This window comes from Symphalangus syndactylus, chromosome 22, assembly GCF_028878055.3.
Source record: "Symphalangus syndactylus isolate Jambi chromosome 22, NHGRI_mSymSyn1-v2.1_pri, whole genome shotgun sequence".
In the NCBI taxonomy this organism is placed as follows: domain Eukaryota; kingdom Metazoa; phylum Chordata; class Mammalia; order Primates; family Hylobatidae; genus Symphalangus; species Symphalangus syndactylus.
Window position 1 is genome coordinate 25797717 of NC_072444.2, and position 12685 is coordinate 25810401.

General features: G+C 56.0%; 1 protein-coding gene across 1 annotated transcript; it reads left to right on the forward strand.

The window, feature by feature from the left end:
• Positions 1–5909: 5909 nt before the first annotated feature.
• On the forward strand, positions 5910–11156 carry SRM (spermidine synthase). Its single transcript, XM_055262419.2, has 8 exons — positions 5910–6197; positions 6631–6751; positions 7084–7176; positions 8963–9116; positions 9628–9711; positions 9806–9951; positions 10665–10787; positions 10864–11156. Exons 1-8 carry the CDS (start codon positions 6031–6033, stop codon positions 10882–10884), a joined length of 909 nt encoding a protein of 302 aa, XP_055118394.1. The 5' UTR covers positions 5910–6030; the 3' UTR covers positions 10885–11156.
• The last annotated feature ends 1529 nt before the right edge of the window (positions 11157–12685 follow it).

Consider the following 12685-nt stretch of genomic DNA (forward strand, 5'->3'; position numbering starts at 1 on the left):
TCCTGAGATGGGCTAATAAATCAGGAAAGCACAGAATGCCATTACTTTGGTTTTTACAAATACTTAACCTAGGAACCTTTTTTCTTTGAAATTCATCCCACAAAGTATTGAGATTGCCAACTGTATATGATAACCTTTGGGGTGTACCAAGCTAAATCACACGTCACTGCTGTCAGAGAGCTCCCACTCTTGAATAGCAGAGAACAGCCCTGTCCTAAGATAGGCTGGAGTTTGTATTAGCTAGGACTAGACTGGTTGAAAGTGACAGAAAAGCTAAACTATTAGTGACTTTTAACAAGAGAGATGATTTTCCTCCTCTTTGGTAAATATAGTTGGTCCAGAGCTAGTGTGATGCTCATGATCATCAGACACAGGCTCCTATCTTGTTTTACCATCCTCAGCTCAAAACACAAGGCTGCTGCCTCATGGTGCAGGGTGACTGCCCTTGCTCCAGCCATTACATTCTCATTCCAGTCTGCTGGAAGGAGGAAAGAACAGCACCCAATCTGTTTGAATAGGATACTGCCCATTTCAACTTCCCATTGGTCAGAACTTAGTCACAAGACCATAGCAAGGGGTACTAGGAAATGTCATTATTTCAGTTATCCATGTGTCCAGCTAAAAGCCCAGGGTTCTATTATAGAATTTGGGAAGAACAGGCCGGGCGCGGTGGCTCACGCTTGTAATCCCAGCACTTTGGGAGGCCGAGGCGGGCGGATCACGAGGTCAGGAGATCGAGACCACGGTGAAACCCCGTCTCTACTAAAAATACAAAAAAATTAGCCGGGCGTAGTGGCGGGCGCCTGTAGTCCCAGCTACTCGGAGAGGCTGAGGCAGGAGAATGGCGTGAACCCGGGAGGCAGAGCTTGCAGTGAGCCGAGAGGGCGCCACTGCACTCCAGCCTGGGCGACAGAGCGAGACTCCGTCTCAAAAAAAAAAAAAAAAAAAAAAAAAAAAAAAAGAATTTGGGAAGAACAGACATCGAAGGACAAAGAACAGTCACTGCCCAAAAATGGCAGTCTCTGCTATAAAAAATTCACAGGTGGAATTTTTTGATTTTTTTTTTTTTTTTTTTTTTTTTTCTGAGACGGAGTTTCGCTCTTGTTGCCCAGGCTGGAGTGCAATGGCATGGTGCAATCTCGGCTCACTGTAACCTCCACCTCCTGGATTCAAGCAGTTGTCCTGCCTCAGCCTCCCAAGGAGTTGGGATTACAGGCGCGTGCCATCACGTCTGGCTAATTTTTGTATTTTTAAGTAGAGACAAGGTTTCACCACGTTGGTCAGGCTGGTCTCGAACTCCTGACCTCAGGTGATCCACTCACCTCAGCCTCCCAAAGTGCTGGGATTACAGGCATGAGCCACTGTGTCCGGCCTCACAGGTGGAATTTTTTTTTTCTTTTTCTTTTTCTTTTTTTTTGAGACAGAGCCTTGCTCGTCACCCAGGCTGGAGTGCAGTGGCACGATCTCAGCTCACTGCAACCTTTGCCTCTCGGGTTCAAGCGATTCTCCTGCCTCAGCCTCCCAAGTAGCTGGGATTACAGGCGCCCACCACCACACCCAGCTAATTAGTAGAGATGGGGTTGTACCATGTTGGCCAGACTGGTCTCGAACTCCTGACCTCAAGTGATCTGCCCGCCTCAGCCTTCCAAAGTGCTGGGATTGCAAGGCGTGAGCCACCACACCTGGCCAAAGTGAGAAATTATTTTCTCCTGAGGATGGCCTGAGAGGCCTCGTGAAAGGGGCATTCGGACTGGACCCTGAGGAGAAAGGGACTTCCAGAGAGCTCTATGGCAGCACAGCTCAAAGTGGAGGTCTCTGACAGCCCAGATGAGGGCTTGTCAGAAAGAATCCAGTGCCACCTAGAGCCTGGAGGCTGCCGGGGCCGCTGTGCTACCCCGCTGTCCCAATGATTCTTCTGCCTGCTGAAGTTTGAGAACCACTGTTAGCTAAAGCCACGGGCCTGAGCCTGGCTGAGCAGCTGCAGCAGTCTTACCACTGGTTAGAGGTGAATGAGAGTTAAAGTGATGTCGCACCCTTTCTTTGGAAGTTTTCCATATTGGTTTTGTCTTTGTAACAATGTTTTTCTGTTTGTTTGTTTTTTGAGGCAGAGTCTCCCTCTGGCGTTCAGGCTGGAGTGCAGTGGCATGATTTTGGCTCACTGCAATCTCCACCTCCTGGGTTCAAGAAATTCTCCTGCCTCAGCCTCCCGAGTAGCTGGGATTACAGGTGCCCACCACCACACCTGGCTAATTTTTGTACTTTTAGTAGAGATGGAGTTTCACCATGTTGGCCAGGCTGGTCCTGAACTCCTGACCTCAGGTAATCCACCCACCTTGGCCTCCCAAAGTGCTGGGATTACAGGCATGAGCCACTGTGCCCAGCCTTCTGTTTGTTTTTTAAAAGACAGGAACCTTAGGAGTTTGAGATCTTTTCAAATGTTCAATCTTGCAAAATAAAAAGTTCACAACCCAGTGTCAGTCCCTAGATGGTGTTTGCAGAGGTTTACTGGTCCATCAAACCCCAAATCCAGAACTCCTCAGCCATGGGGTGGAGATGAGGGTCTTGGGGCGTTCGAAGAACAGCTGGAGCTCAATGTCAGGTCACTTGGGGAGCACCTGGGACAGGACTAAGGAGGATGGGGAGCACATAGAGGGGTGTGTGTGGGTCAGGAACTATGCAGTTACTAAGTAGTGGAGGCCATGGCTGGGCCTGTGCTCCAAGAGGAAGGGACAGGGATCTGGCAGGGCTGGCCGGGTTGGAGGTAGAGAGAGAATTTATGAGCAGAAGGGCTGTGTGCTCAAGGAGGCATGCTGCTGTTTGCGGTGCCTTAGGCAGCTTGCCATAAGCATTTTCAACCAAGCCACACCACATAATGGCCAAAATTGTTCCCACTCATAACCACAGCTGTCTGCCTGGCTGAATGGAAGGCTAGAAAAATGACTCAAGTGCTAACTGCTTAACAAGCCTCATGTGACAGAGACACATAACCACGTGGCAGCCCCATTTAAACCATTTCCTTGAACAGTAGCCATTGGCCCACCTTTCTCTCCTCTACCCTTTCTCCCCTTTTTCCTTTTATAGTAACACTTTTTAGGAGGTTGGGTGGGATAGTTAACCCACTAGACACTTAAGCTTTACAACTGGATTTTTGAGGTACATTGGTCCGAATTTAGGGGAAAACATTTCATGCTAAAGCCTGATTTTCTCAGTCTCTGGTTGTTTTTTTTTTTTTTTTTTGGTTTTTGGTGTTGGGGGTGTTTTTTTTTTTTTTTCTTTTTTGGAGACAGGGTCTCGCTCTGTCTGTCACCTAGGCTGGAGTACAGTCTCGCGACTGTGTCTCACTGCAATCTCCGCCTCCTGGGTTGAAGCAATTCTCATGCCTCAGCCTCTCAAGTAGCTGGGATTACAGGTGCACGCCACCATGGCAGCTAGTTTTTGTATTTTTAGTAGAGATGGAATTTCACTACCTTGGCCAGGCTGGTCTTGAACTCCTGACCTCAGGTGATCCGCCCGCTTCGGCCTCCCGAACTGCTGGGATTACAAGCGTGAGCCACCACGCATGGCCAATCCTGGTTTTTTTCTGTAGACTTCTGTGGTCATCTAGCCTGACTTTAACGTCAGTTGTGATTGTAACTGGGCTGTGCAATAATGGCTACTTCTGGCAAAATCAGTTTTTCTTCCTTGTGACCTGAAGTCAGGTGGCATTTCTGGATTCACAGTGCTGTACATTTGGGGGCTTTTTTGTCTGTAATTTACTCAGGGCTTTTGTCTTCTCTGAACTCGGAAGGTTTGTGCAATGTCTGTACACTCTGGCCGAGAGGTCTCAAGTTCTGTTCCTGCTTGAGGCTGAGGCCTCAGTTTCACTCCCTCTACAGGAGGACAAAGGATGTCAATGTGGCCTTTTTCATGTGAGGACCCACATGCTGGAGCAGCTTTGTCCAGCTTATAGAAGGGATGGGATGGACTTGGCCCTCCACTTTCCCCCATGCAGTGTCCTGGAATGCCAGGGCCACTGTCTGTGGTCAGTCCTTCACCACCTAAAAGCAAGCTGATCCACAAGGCACCTGGCTGCATCCAGGCCTGCTATCTACAGCCACCATCGTCAGCTTCAGAGCTTATGATCTGGCTCAGGGAAAGTACACGGGCAGTTACAACCCAGAGGCAGAAGTGTCTTGGAGGAAGTACAGGCAATGTAGGCGAACACCTTGACCCAAGTACAGGGTTGAACCCAATCAAGCCTGTAGCACTGGACACACTGATTGACTCTGTCTTATCCACTATGTGGACCTTTCACGAATAATCTTCGTTCCTGGAACAAGTCCATGGAAGCTGTTGCCTAGCAATGTTTTTTATTTTTCAGAGACAGAGTCTTGCTATGTTGCCCAGGCTGGTCTCGAACTCCTGGGCTCAAGTGGTCCTCCTGCCTCGGCCTCCCAAAATTCTAGTATTACCAGCCTGAGTCCCTGTGCCCAGCCGCCTAGCAATTTTTTTTTTTTTTTTTTGAGACGGAGTTTCGCTATTGTTGCCCAGGCTAGAGTGCAGTGGCACAAACTCCGCTCACTGCAACCTCCACCTCCCGAGTTCAAGCAATTCTCCTGCCTCAGCCTCCCGAGTAGCTGGGACTACAGGCGCGCACTACCACGCCCAGCTAATTTTTGTGTTTTTAGTAGAGACAGGGTTTCACCATGTTGGCGAGAGTCGTCTTGATCTCTTGACCTCGTGATCCGCCCGCCTCCGCCTCCGCCTCCCAAAGTGCTGGGATTACCGGGGTGAACCATCACGCCCAGGCACCTAGCAATTCTTCAACGGTCTTGGTTTACCTCCCCTTTAGAAGGAGCTTAAAGGCAAACAAGGCACATCGTTGCTTAGGGTTGAGGCTTGCTCTCATCGATAAACAACACTGTTATTCTGCTCTGGGGACGACACGGGAAACGTTCCCCACTTCCAGGTGGAGGCTGCAAAACGTGTCAAAACCATCCCTGACATAATGTCAAGAGTAGCTTATACTAGTTTCATCTTCCTTCCTTGGCATTCGAACTGCGTGTAGAACAATTAGCATTTAATATTTGGTAATTAGCATGCTTAATGTGATTCTGAGAAGTTCTTTGACATTCTCATAAAAACAGAAAGCACACTCCCACCCACCCTTCAAGGAGCAAGACCTAGTTTGTCAAGAAAAATTGCGTGCCAGTCTTTTCTGGTGCTGAATATGTATGTTCTGGGCCTCTTCCTGGACACTGCTGGTAAATTTAGAAACTCGTTTAGAAAAGCACTTCTCTCGTATTCAACAGCCTATAAGCTCGTGGCTCAGAATCTAAGGGAAAATGGCTAAATCCAGCTTGTTAATTCGCGGGCTGTGATAATTCTTTCCAAGTAAATAAAAACCCTCAGTTCGCCCCGACGAGCCACATAATCTGTTCAAATCCAACAAGCAACCAGATTTTGGACGCAGCGAGGGATACGTTCTACTCGCCCCGTGCAACAACGTAACCCACTGTAGCCGCCCGCTCCCGTGTCTCCAGCCCAAAGGCTGACTCCCGAGTCCGCACGTCCCAGCTCTCTTGCCCTCCACACCAAGCCCGAGTCCCGCAGCCCCTCGAGGCCCTCGGTGCCTCCCAACCCCGAGAAGGGAGCAGAGGCCGGTGGTGCACCGCCCAGGCTGCTTGGGGCGGAGGAAGGACCCGGACCCCTTCCGCCGCCCCAGCCCGCCCCGGAACCCGGCCCGGCAGCCCGGCCCCGGCCGGGCCCCACGTGGCCCCTGGAGCGGGCCGCACTACCTTGCTGCCGCCGACGGACGGCGCGCCCCAGCCACTCCGCGCCGCTCTGCGGACCGGTGGCCAATGAGCGCCCGGCGAGGCCGCTTTGCCATTGGCGAGCGCGGGCTCCGCCCCCGCCGGCAGGCCCCGCCCCGCGCCGGGGTTAGGTTGCGGCGCGGGCGGCGGGCGGAGCTGGTCCCGTTGTGCTGCGGCGCCGCGCGGCCTGCAGTCCCGGGCCCGCGCCCCGCGCCGCCCGCCCGCCCGCCCGCCCGCCATGGAGCCCGGCCCCGACGGCCCCGCCGCCTCCGGCCCCGCCGCCATCCGCGAGGGCTGGTTCCGCGAGACCTGCAGCCTGTGGCCCGGCCAGGCCCTGTCGCTGCAGGTGGAGCAGCTGCTCCACCACCGGCGCTCGCGCTACCAGGACATCCTCGTCTTCCGCAGGTACCGCCGCTGCCCGCAGGCGCCTGCCCCCTCTCGGCTCAGCCCGGGCCGCCTGCTGCCCGCCTCACGGGCCCCTCCACGCCTGGACCCAAGCGGGCTGGACCCCGTCCTGCCCTGGCCCCCTCGCCACCCCTCACCCCGCCTCCCTGGGCTGGGGCTGGGGCTGCGGGCTGGCCTCTTGGGCTGGGGAGCCGGAGTCTGCGCCCCGCTCCACGTGTCAGCCTCAGGACACGTCAGAGTCCAAGGAGACCCCGGGAGCCACCTCAGCCTCCACCGGGCGGCCGGCTTGCCGTTCCTCGCCACGTGTCACCATCGCTCCTCACCCCTGGGACCCCCTAGGCGGGATGGGGAGACCCTCTTCACCCAGGGCGGCTTGGGGTACGTTTTCCCCACCCCAGAGAACCCAGGTCCCCGACTGTCACTCCGCCCGCAGTAAGACCTATGGCAACGTGCTGGTGTTGGACGGTGTCATCCAGTGCACGGAGAGAGACGAGTTCTCCTACCAGGAGATGATCGCCAACCTGCCTCTCTGCAGCCACCCCAACCCGCGAAAGGTACCCTAGTGTCCCCTGGAACAGTGCTGGACGAGGGGCGGCCCCAGGTGTGCCCCGGGCCCTTCCCAGATGCTGCCTGCACGGTTGTCAGAGAAAGTGCTAGCAAGGCCAGGGGAGTCCCGCGGAGGGGTGGGGGCCGACACTGACGCGGCCTCGGAAGCCTAGGGCAGCCCTGGAAGGAGCTTCCAGGAAAGGGGACACCGGCACGAAAGCGTTTCCGAGGGTAGAAAATGATGAGGCCCGTGGGTCCGAGGGGTCAGGGGTTCTGCTTCAGGGGCCTGGGGGCGCCCAGTCCTGCCAGGGCCCCTGCCTTGACTGCCCCCTCCTCCCAGGTGCTGATCATCGGGGGCGGAGATGGAGGTGTCCTGCGTGAGGTGGTGAAGCACCCCTCCGTGGAGTCCGTGGTCCAGTGTGAGATCGACGAGGTGAGTGCCGGCGTAGAGCCAACTGAGTGGGGTTTGAGTCCTGGTTCTCCCACCGGCCAGCTGTGCCCTGAAACGGCTGCACACCCCTGAGCAAGGCAGGTAGGGCCTGTTTCTCCATCTGGAAAACACCTGGTTGGGGAGGGTTCAGTAGGAAAACCAGATGGCAGAGGGCCTGGCAGGTGGTGAGGGCACCTGCGTGGCGAGTTCTTAGTAAGACTGAGCTGATTTTTTTTGTTTTTGAGACAGAGTTTCGCTCTTGTTGCCCAGGCTGGAGTGCAATGGTGCGATCTCGGCTCACTGCAACCTCCACCTCCTGGGTTCAGGTAGTTCTTCTGCCTCAGCCTCCCGAGTAGCTAGGATTACAGACATGCGCTACCATGCCCGGCTAATTTTGTATTTTTAGTAGAGACAGGGTTTCTCCATGTTGGTCAGTCTGGTCTCGGACCTCGAGACCTCCGCCAGCCTTGTCCTCCCAAAGTACTGGGTTTACAGGCATGAGCCGCCACGCCCAGCCGACTAAGCTGATTTTTAATCTGAGCCCCAGGCAGGGCCCAGAGACAGCTCAACTATTTGTACGTTACCCCTTACACTGAGTAGCTGCTCACTAAAATCATGCTACGTGCCAGGTGTTGCCCGGGTACGGCGACAGTGGTAGACACATCAGTCCCTGCCCTCTAGGAGCTGATCTCCTAGTTAAAGGAGACATCATATGGCCAGACGCGTTGGTTCACGCCTGTAATTCCAGCACTTTGGGACGCCGAGGCGGGCAGATCACCTGAGGTCAGGAGTTCAAGAGCAGCCTGGCCAACCTGGTGAAACCTCATTTCTACTAAAAACACAAAAATTAGCCGGGCATGGTAGCACACGTCTGTAATCCCAGCTACTAGGGAGGCTGAGGCGGAAGAATTACTTGAGCCCGGGAGGCGGAAGTTGCAATGAACCAAGATCTCGCCACTGCACTCCAGCCTGGGTGACAGAGCAAGAATCTGTCTCAAAAAAAGCAACAAAAAAAGAGACATCAAAGGATGGTCTGATGAAGGCAAGACAGGGGCCGGGGGGACAGGAGAAGGCAGGGTTCCTGTGAATGCATGGGGGGTGGTCAGGGCAGGCCTCCAGGAGGTGGCATTTGAGCTGAGGCCTCAGTGAAAAGCAGGTGGCCGTGTGCAGGGAGGGGGAGGTTCTCCTGGCCAGAGGTTGGAACTGCATCCTTCTAAAATAGGAAACAGGCCAAGCGCTGGTGGCTCACACCTGTAATCCAGCACTTTGGGAGGCTGAGGTGGGCAGATCACAAGGTCTCTACTAAAAATACAAAAAAAAAAAAAAACGGCCCGGCTTGGTGGCATGCGCCTGTAATCCCAACTACTTGGGAGGCTGAGGCAGGAGGGTGCAGTGAGCTGAGATCGTGCCACTGCACTCCAGCCTGGGCAGCAGAGCAAGACTATCTCGAAAAATAAATAAATAAAATAGGAAGCGACAAGAAAGCCACTCAGACGGGGCGAAGTAGCCAAGTATGATTGAACACACTTGAAGTCCCAGCTACTCAGGAGGCTGATGGGGGAGGATCACCTGAGCCCTGGAGGCCGAGGGTGCAGTGAGTCATGATCGACGCCACTGCACTCCAGCCTGGGCCAGAGTGAGGCCCTGTCTCAAAAAAAATAATAAATAAAAGGGAAGGGGTTGGCCAAGGCAGCTTGCCTGTGAGGCACTTGGAGAGTCCCACGTGGCTGTGCCTGGCTCCAGGTCCCCCAGCCCCTTGGCCCAGACTGGTCCCTCCCATCCCCTCCAGGATGTCATCCAAGTCTCCAAGAAGTTCCTGCCGGGCATGGCCATTGGCTACTCTAGCTCGAAGCTGACCCTACATGTGGGTGACGGTTTTGAGTTCATGAAACAGAATCAGGATGCCTTTGATGTGATCATCACTGACTCCTCAGACCCCATGGGTAAGCAGCGGATGGGCCCCAGGGTTTTCTGGCAGCTGCAGGTCTGGAGGTCAGCCTCCCCCAGACTTTCAGAGTAGAGGATAGAGCGGCCTCCCACCCCCCGAACTAGAGCTGTACTTTTCCCTTCTCAGTTGTTACCTGCCCCCTGAAACATGGCTCAGGACAGTAGGCAGGAGCCAGGCCACTGCCCAGATTCACAAGCTGGGGCCCAAGGAGAGTGGGGATCTGGCATTGGGACACTGAGGCCCCTGTGTCCTCTTGAGCCTCTCCTCTGCTCTGTACTGGTCAGCATTGGAGTGGGGGCAGGTTCTAGTCTTGAACCAAGGCCTGGGGTAGAGGTTCCTCTGCTGTGGTGCCAATGAGACTCCCCCAAGAATGGGATTCAGGTGTGGATCCCCCACAGACCTGGGTTCAGATCCTGGCTCTGGCCACCTGGCAGCCGTGTGGGTGACAGTGGCCCTGGAGGTCGCAGCCAGAGTGTGTTCAGTGTGTCTCCCTCTGTCTTCCCCAGGCCCCGCCGAAAGTCTCTTCAAGGAGTCCTATTACCAGCTCATGAAGACAGCCCTCAAGGAAGATGGTGTCCTCTGCTGCCAGGGTGAGCCACAGGCCTGGAGCACTGGGGTGGGGCAGGGCGGGGCGGGGTGGGGCAGGGCAGGCCCTGCCGGATGCTGATGCCTCGGGGCCCCCAGGTGAGTGCCAGTGGCTGCACCTGGACCTCATCAAGGAGATGCGGCAGTTCTGCCAGTCCCTGTTCCCCGTGGTGGCCTACGCCTACTGCACCATCCCCACCTACCCCAGCGGCCAGATCGGCTTCATGCTGTGCAGCAAGAACCCGGTGAGATGGGGGTGCCTGGGGGTGGGGGTCGGGGGGAAGGTGGGCGTAAATAGTGATCCCTCCCCCTGCCAGGCGCAGTGGCTCACGCCTGTAATCCCAGCACTTTGGGAGGCTGAGGTGGGCAGATCACAAGGGCAGGAGATCGAGACCATCCTGGCTAACACGGTGAAACCCCGTCTCTACTAAAAATACAAAAAAATTAGGTGTGGCAGCGGGCGCCTGTAGTCCCAGCTGCTGGGGAGGCTGAGGAAGGAAAATGGCGTGAACCCGGGAGGCGGAGCTTGCAGTGAGCCGAGATTGCGCCACTGCACTCCAGCCTGGGTAACAGAGCAAGACTCCGTCTCAAAAAAAAAAGAAAAAGAATAACCCTCCCCAGGCCAGGTGCGGTGTCTCATGCCTGTAATCCCAGCATTTTGGGAGACCAAGGTGGGCGGATCACCTGAGGTCAGGAGTTCAAGACCAGCCTGACCAACATGGAGAAACCCCATCTCTACTCAAAATACAAAAAAAAAAAAAAAAAAAAAAAAAAATTAGCCGGGCGTGGTGGCGCATACCTGAGGCTGAGGCAGGAGAATCACTTGAACCTGGGAGACAGAGGTTGCAGTGAGCTGAGATGATGCCACTGCACTCCAGCATGGCAACAGAGCGAGACTCCGTCTCAAAAAAAGAAAAAAAAAGTGCCCCCCCTGATGTACCCCTGGCCCGGTCCCCAGAGCACCAACTTCCAGGAGCCGGTGCAGCCGCTGACGCAGCAGCAGGTGGCACAGATGCAGCTGAAGTACTACAACTCCGACGTGCACCGCGCCGCCTTCGTGCTGCCGGAGTTTGCCCGCAAGGTGGGTGGCCTGCAGGGCTGGGTGGTGGGACCCAGGGACCCAGAGCGCCCTCCTGACTGGCCTCGTGTCCCTCCAGGCCCTGAATGATGTGAGCTGAGCCCAGGCGCCACCACTGATGCCACCCAGGACCTCGGACCTTGGAGCCTCCGGGGTGCATCGGCCCCTCCAGCCCTGGGCCCGACCTCCTGCCGGCTCTCGCCCACCAAGTGTTACAAGCCCCAGAATGCTGCCCGGCCTGCCCTGCTGGGCGGACTGTCTGTGTGTCTGTCTCTCTGGCGTTCCACCTCCAAGCCTATACCAGCTGTGTACAGCGCCATCTCTCTGCCTTCTGTTGCCCCTCACTCACCAAACACGTGTATTTATAGCAAAGATTGGAGTCCTGTGTCTCCCGACCTTGGCTGGGCCCAGGCAGGGCCACATTCACCATTGGGTGCCTCTGGGGTGAGGGTCTGCAGGGGCCTTCCTGGCTGACCCCCAAGTGTCTACTGCAGGGCTGGGTCTGCAGGCGGGCCCTCGTGGATAGCCTGGGGTACAGAGCGTCACTGCAGTCGTCACGTGGGACCCAGAGCTGTCCTGGGAAGCCGTCCCTTTACCAAGCCCTTCAAAAAGCCACTGGTGACAGCCCCCCAGGGCAGTGGGGTGGGTAAGATCAGGGTGGGGCTGCCCAGGAGCATTCTCAGAATTGGAGCCACTCACAGGTGTAAGTCAGGTCCCATCCAGGTACTCCGGGGCAAATACAGGAAGGGGTAGCGGGGCTGGTTACCTTCGACCTTTTTAAGCACATCAGGAGCTTAACACTGGCCCAGTGACTGTGCCCTGACCCCACTCGGTATTCAGACTTGGGTTCAAATTCCCACCATGCCCCGCCCCCCATGTGGACAAACTGAGAAAGCAGGTGTGGGCACCCGCACCAGGGACTGCGTGGACCAGGGCTGTCCCCTCTCCAAGGTGCTGAACTCCCGCCTTCCAGGACGCAACGATGGTGGGAGGAGAACAGGAAAGGAACCCTCTTTGCATGGGCCTGAGTTGCCAACCCCTTTCCCCACCCTGGGCAGGGGCTGAGCTAGCGGACGCATCAGGGTGGGAGGCCCCACTCCCAGCCGAGGCAGCCACCTCGGAGCCCTAACTCCCCTGGGACATCAGAATAAGGGGGATTCAGTTTCGCCATCAACTCTGGCCTCAGGCTAGTCACAGCCCTACAGTCTCCACCCGCCCCCCACTCCCCACCCCTGTGAATTCACCAGACTAAGCACCTTCAGACCTTTGGCCCATCAGCAGATCTGACCTCAAGCTAACTTCTCCAGGCCACCCTGACCTTTCAAATCAGTCTGGGGAGCTGACGTCTGCCCCCGGGCCTTCACAGTCCCAGGGAAGGCCCGAGAGGAGCAGCTGGCGGTCAGGTGGGTTGGCAGGGGCTATTTCTGGAGCCTGACAGGCCAGGCTGCAGCTGGGTGGGCCAGGCACTTTCATTTAATCTTCACAACCACCTGCCCGCAAGACACTGTTCTTGCTGCACAGAGAGGCAAGGCGATGTGCCCAAGGACACAGCCAATCAGCAGCCACCGTCCGAGGTCACTCCACCCTGCTCACTCACCCCAGGGTCTCCTGCCTCTCAGGCCAGGCACTCTGGAGGTCCCAGCATGGATGGTCTCTCTGACATCTACTCCCTGGCCAAGATCCAGGCAGGGAATGCTGCCCCCTTAGAGGGACGACCCCGTGACCCCCTAAGTGTGAGGGCCTTTCCCCAAGGGCTCTGGAATCGGACCTCGGTCCAGATCTCAATCTCAACTCTGCCTCCCTTAGCTCTGTGACCTGCAGCCACGCAGGCCCTCTGCCGGTGACCCCGATATCAGAGGGGGAGCACACCGTCCCTGTTAGGAAGCTTTGGTGAGAAGCAC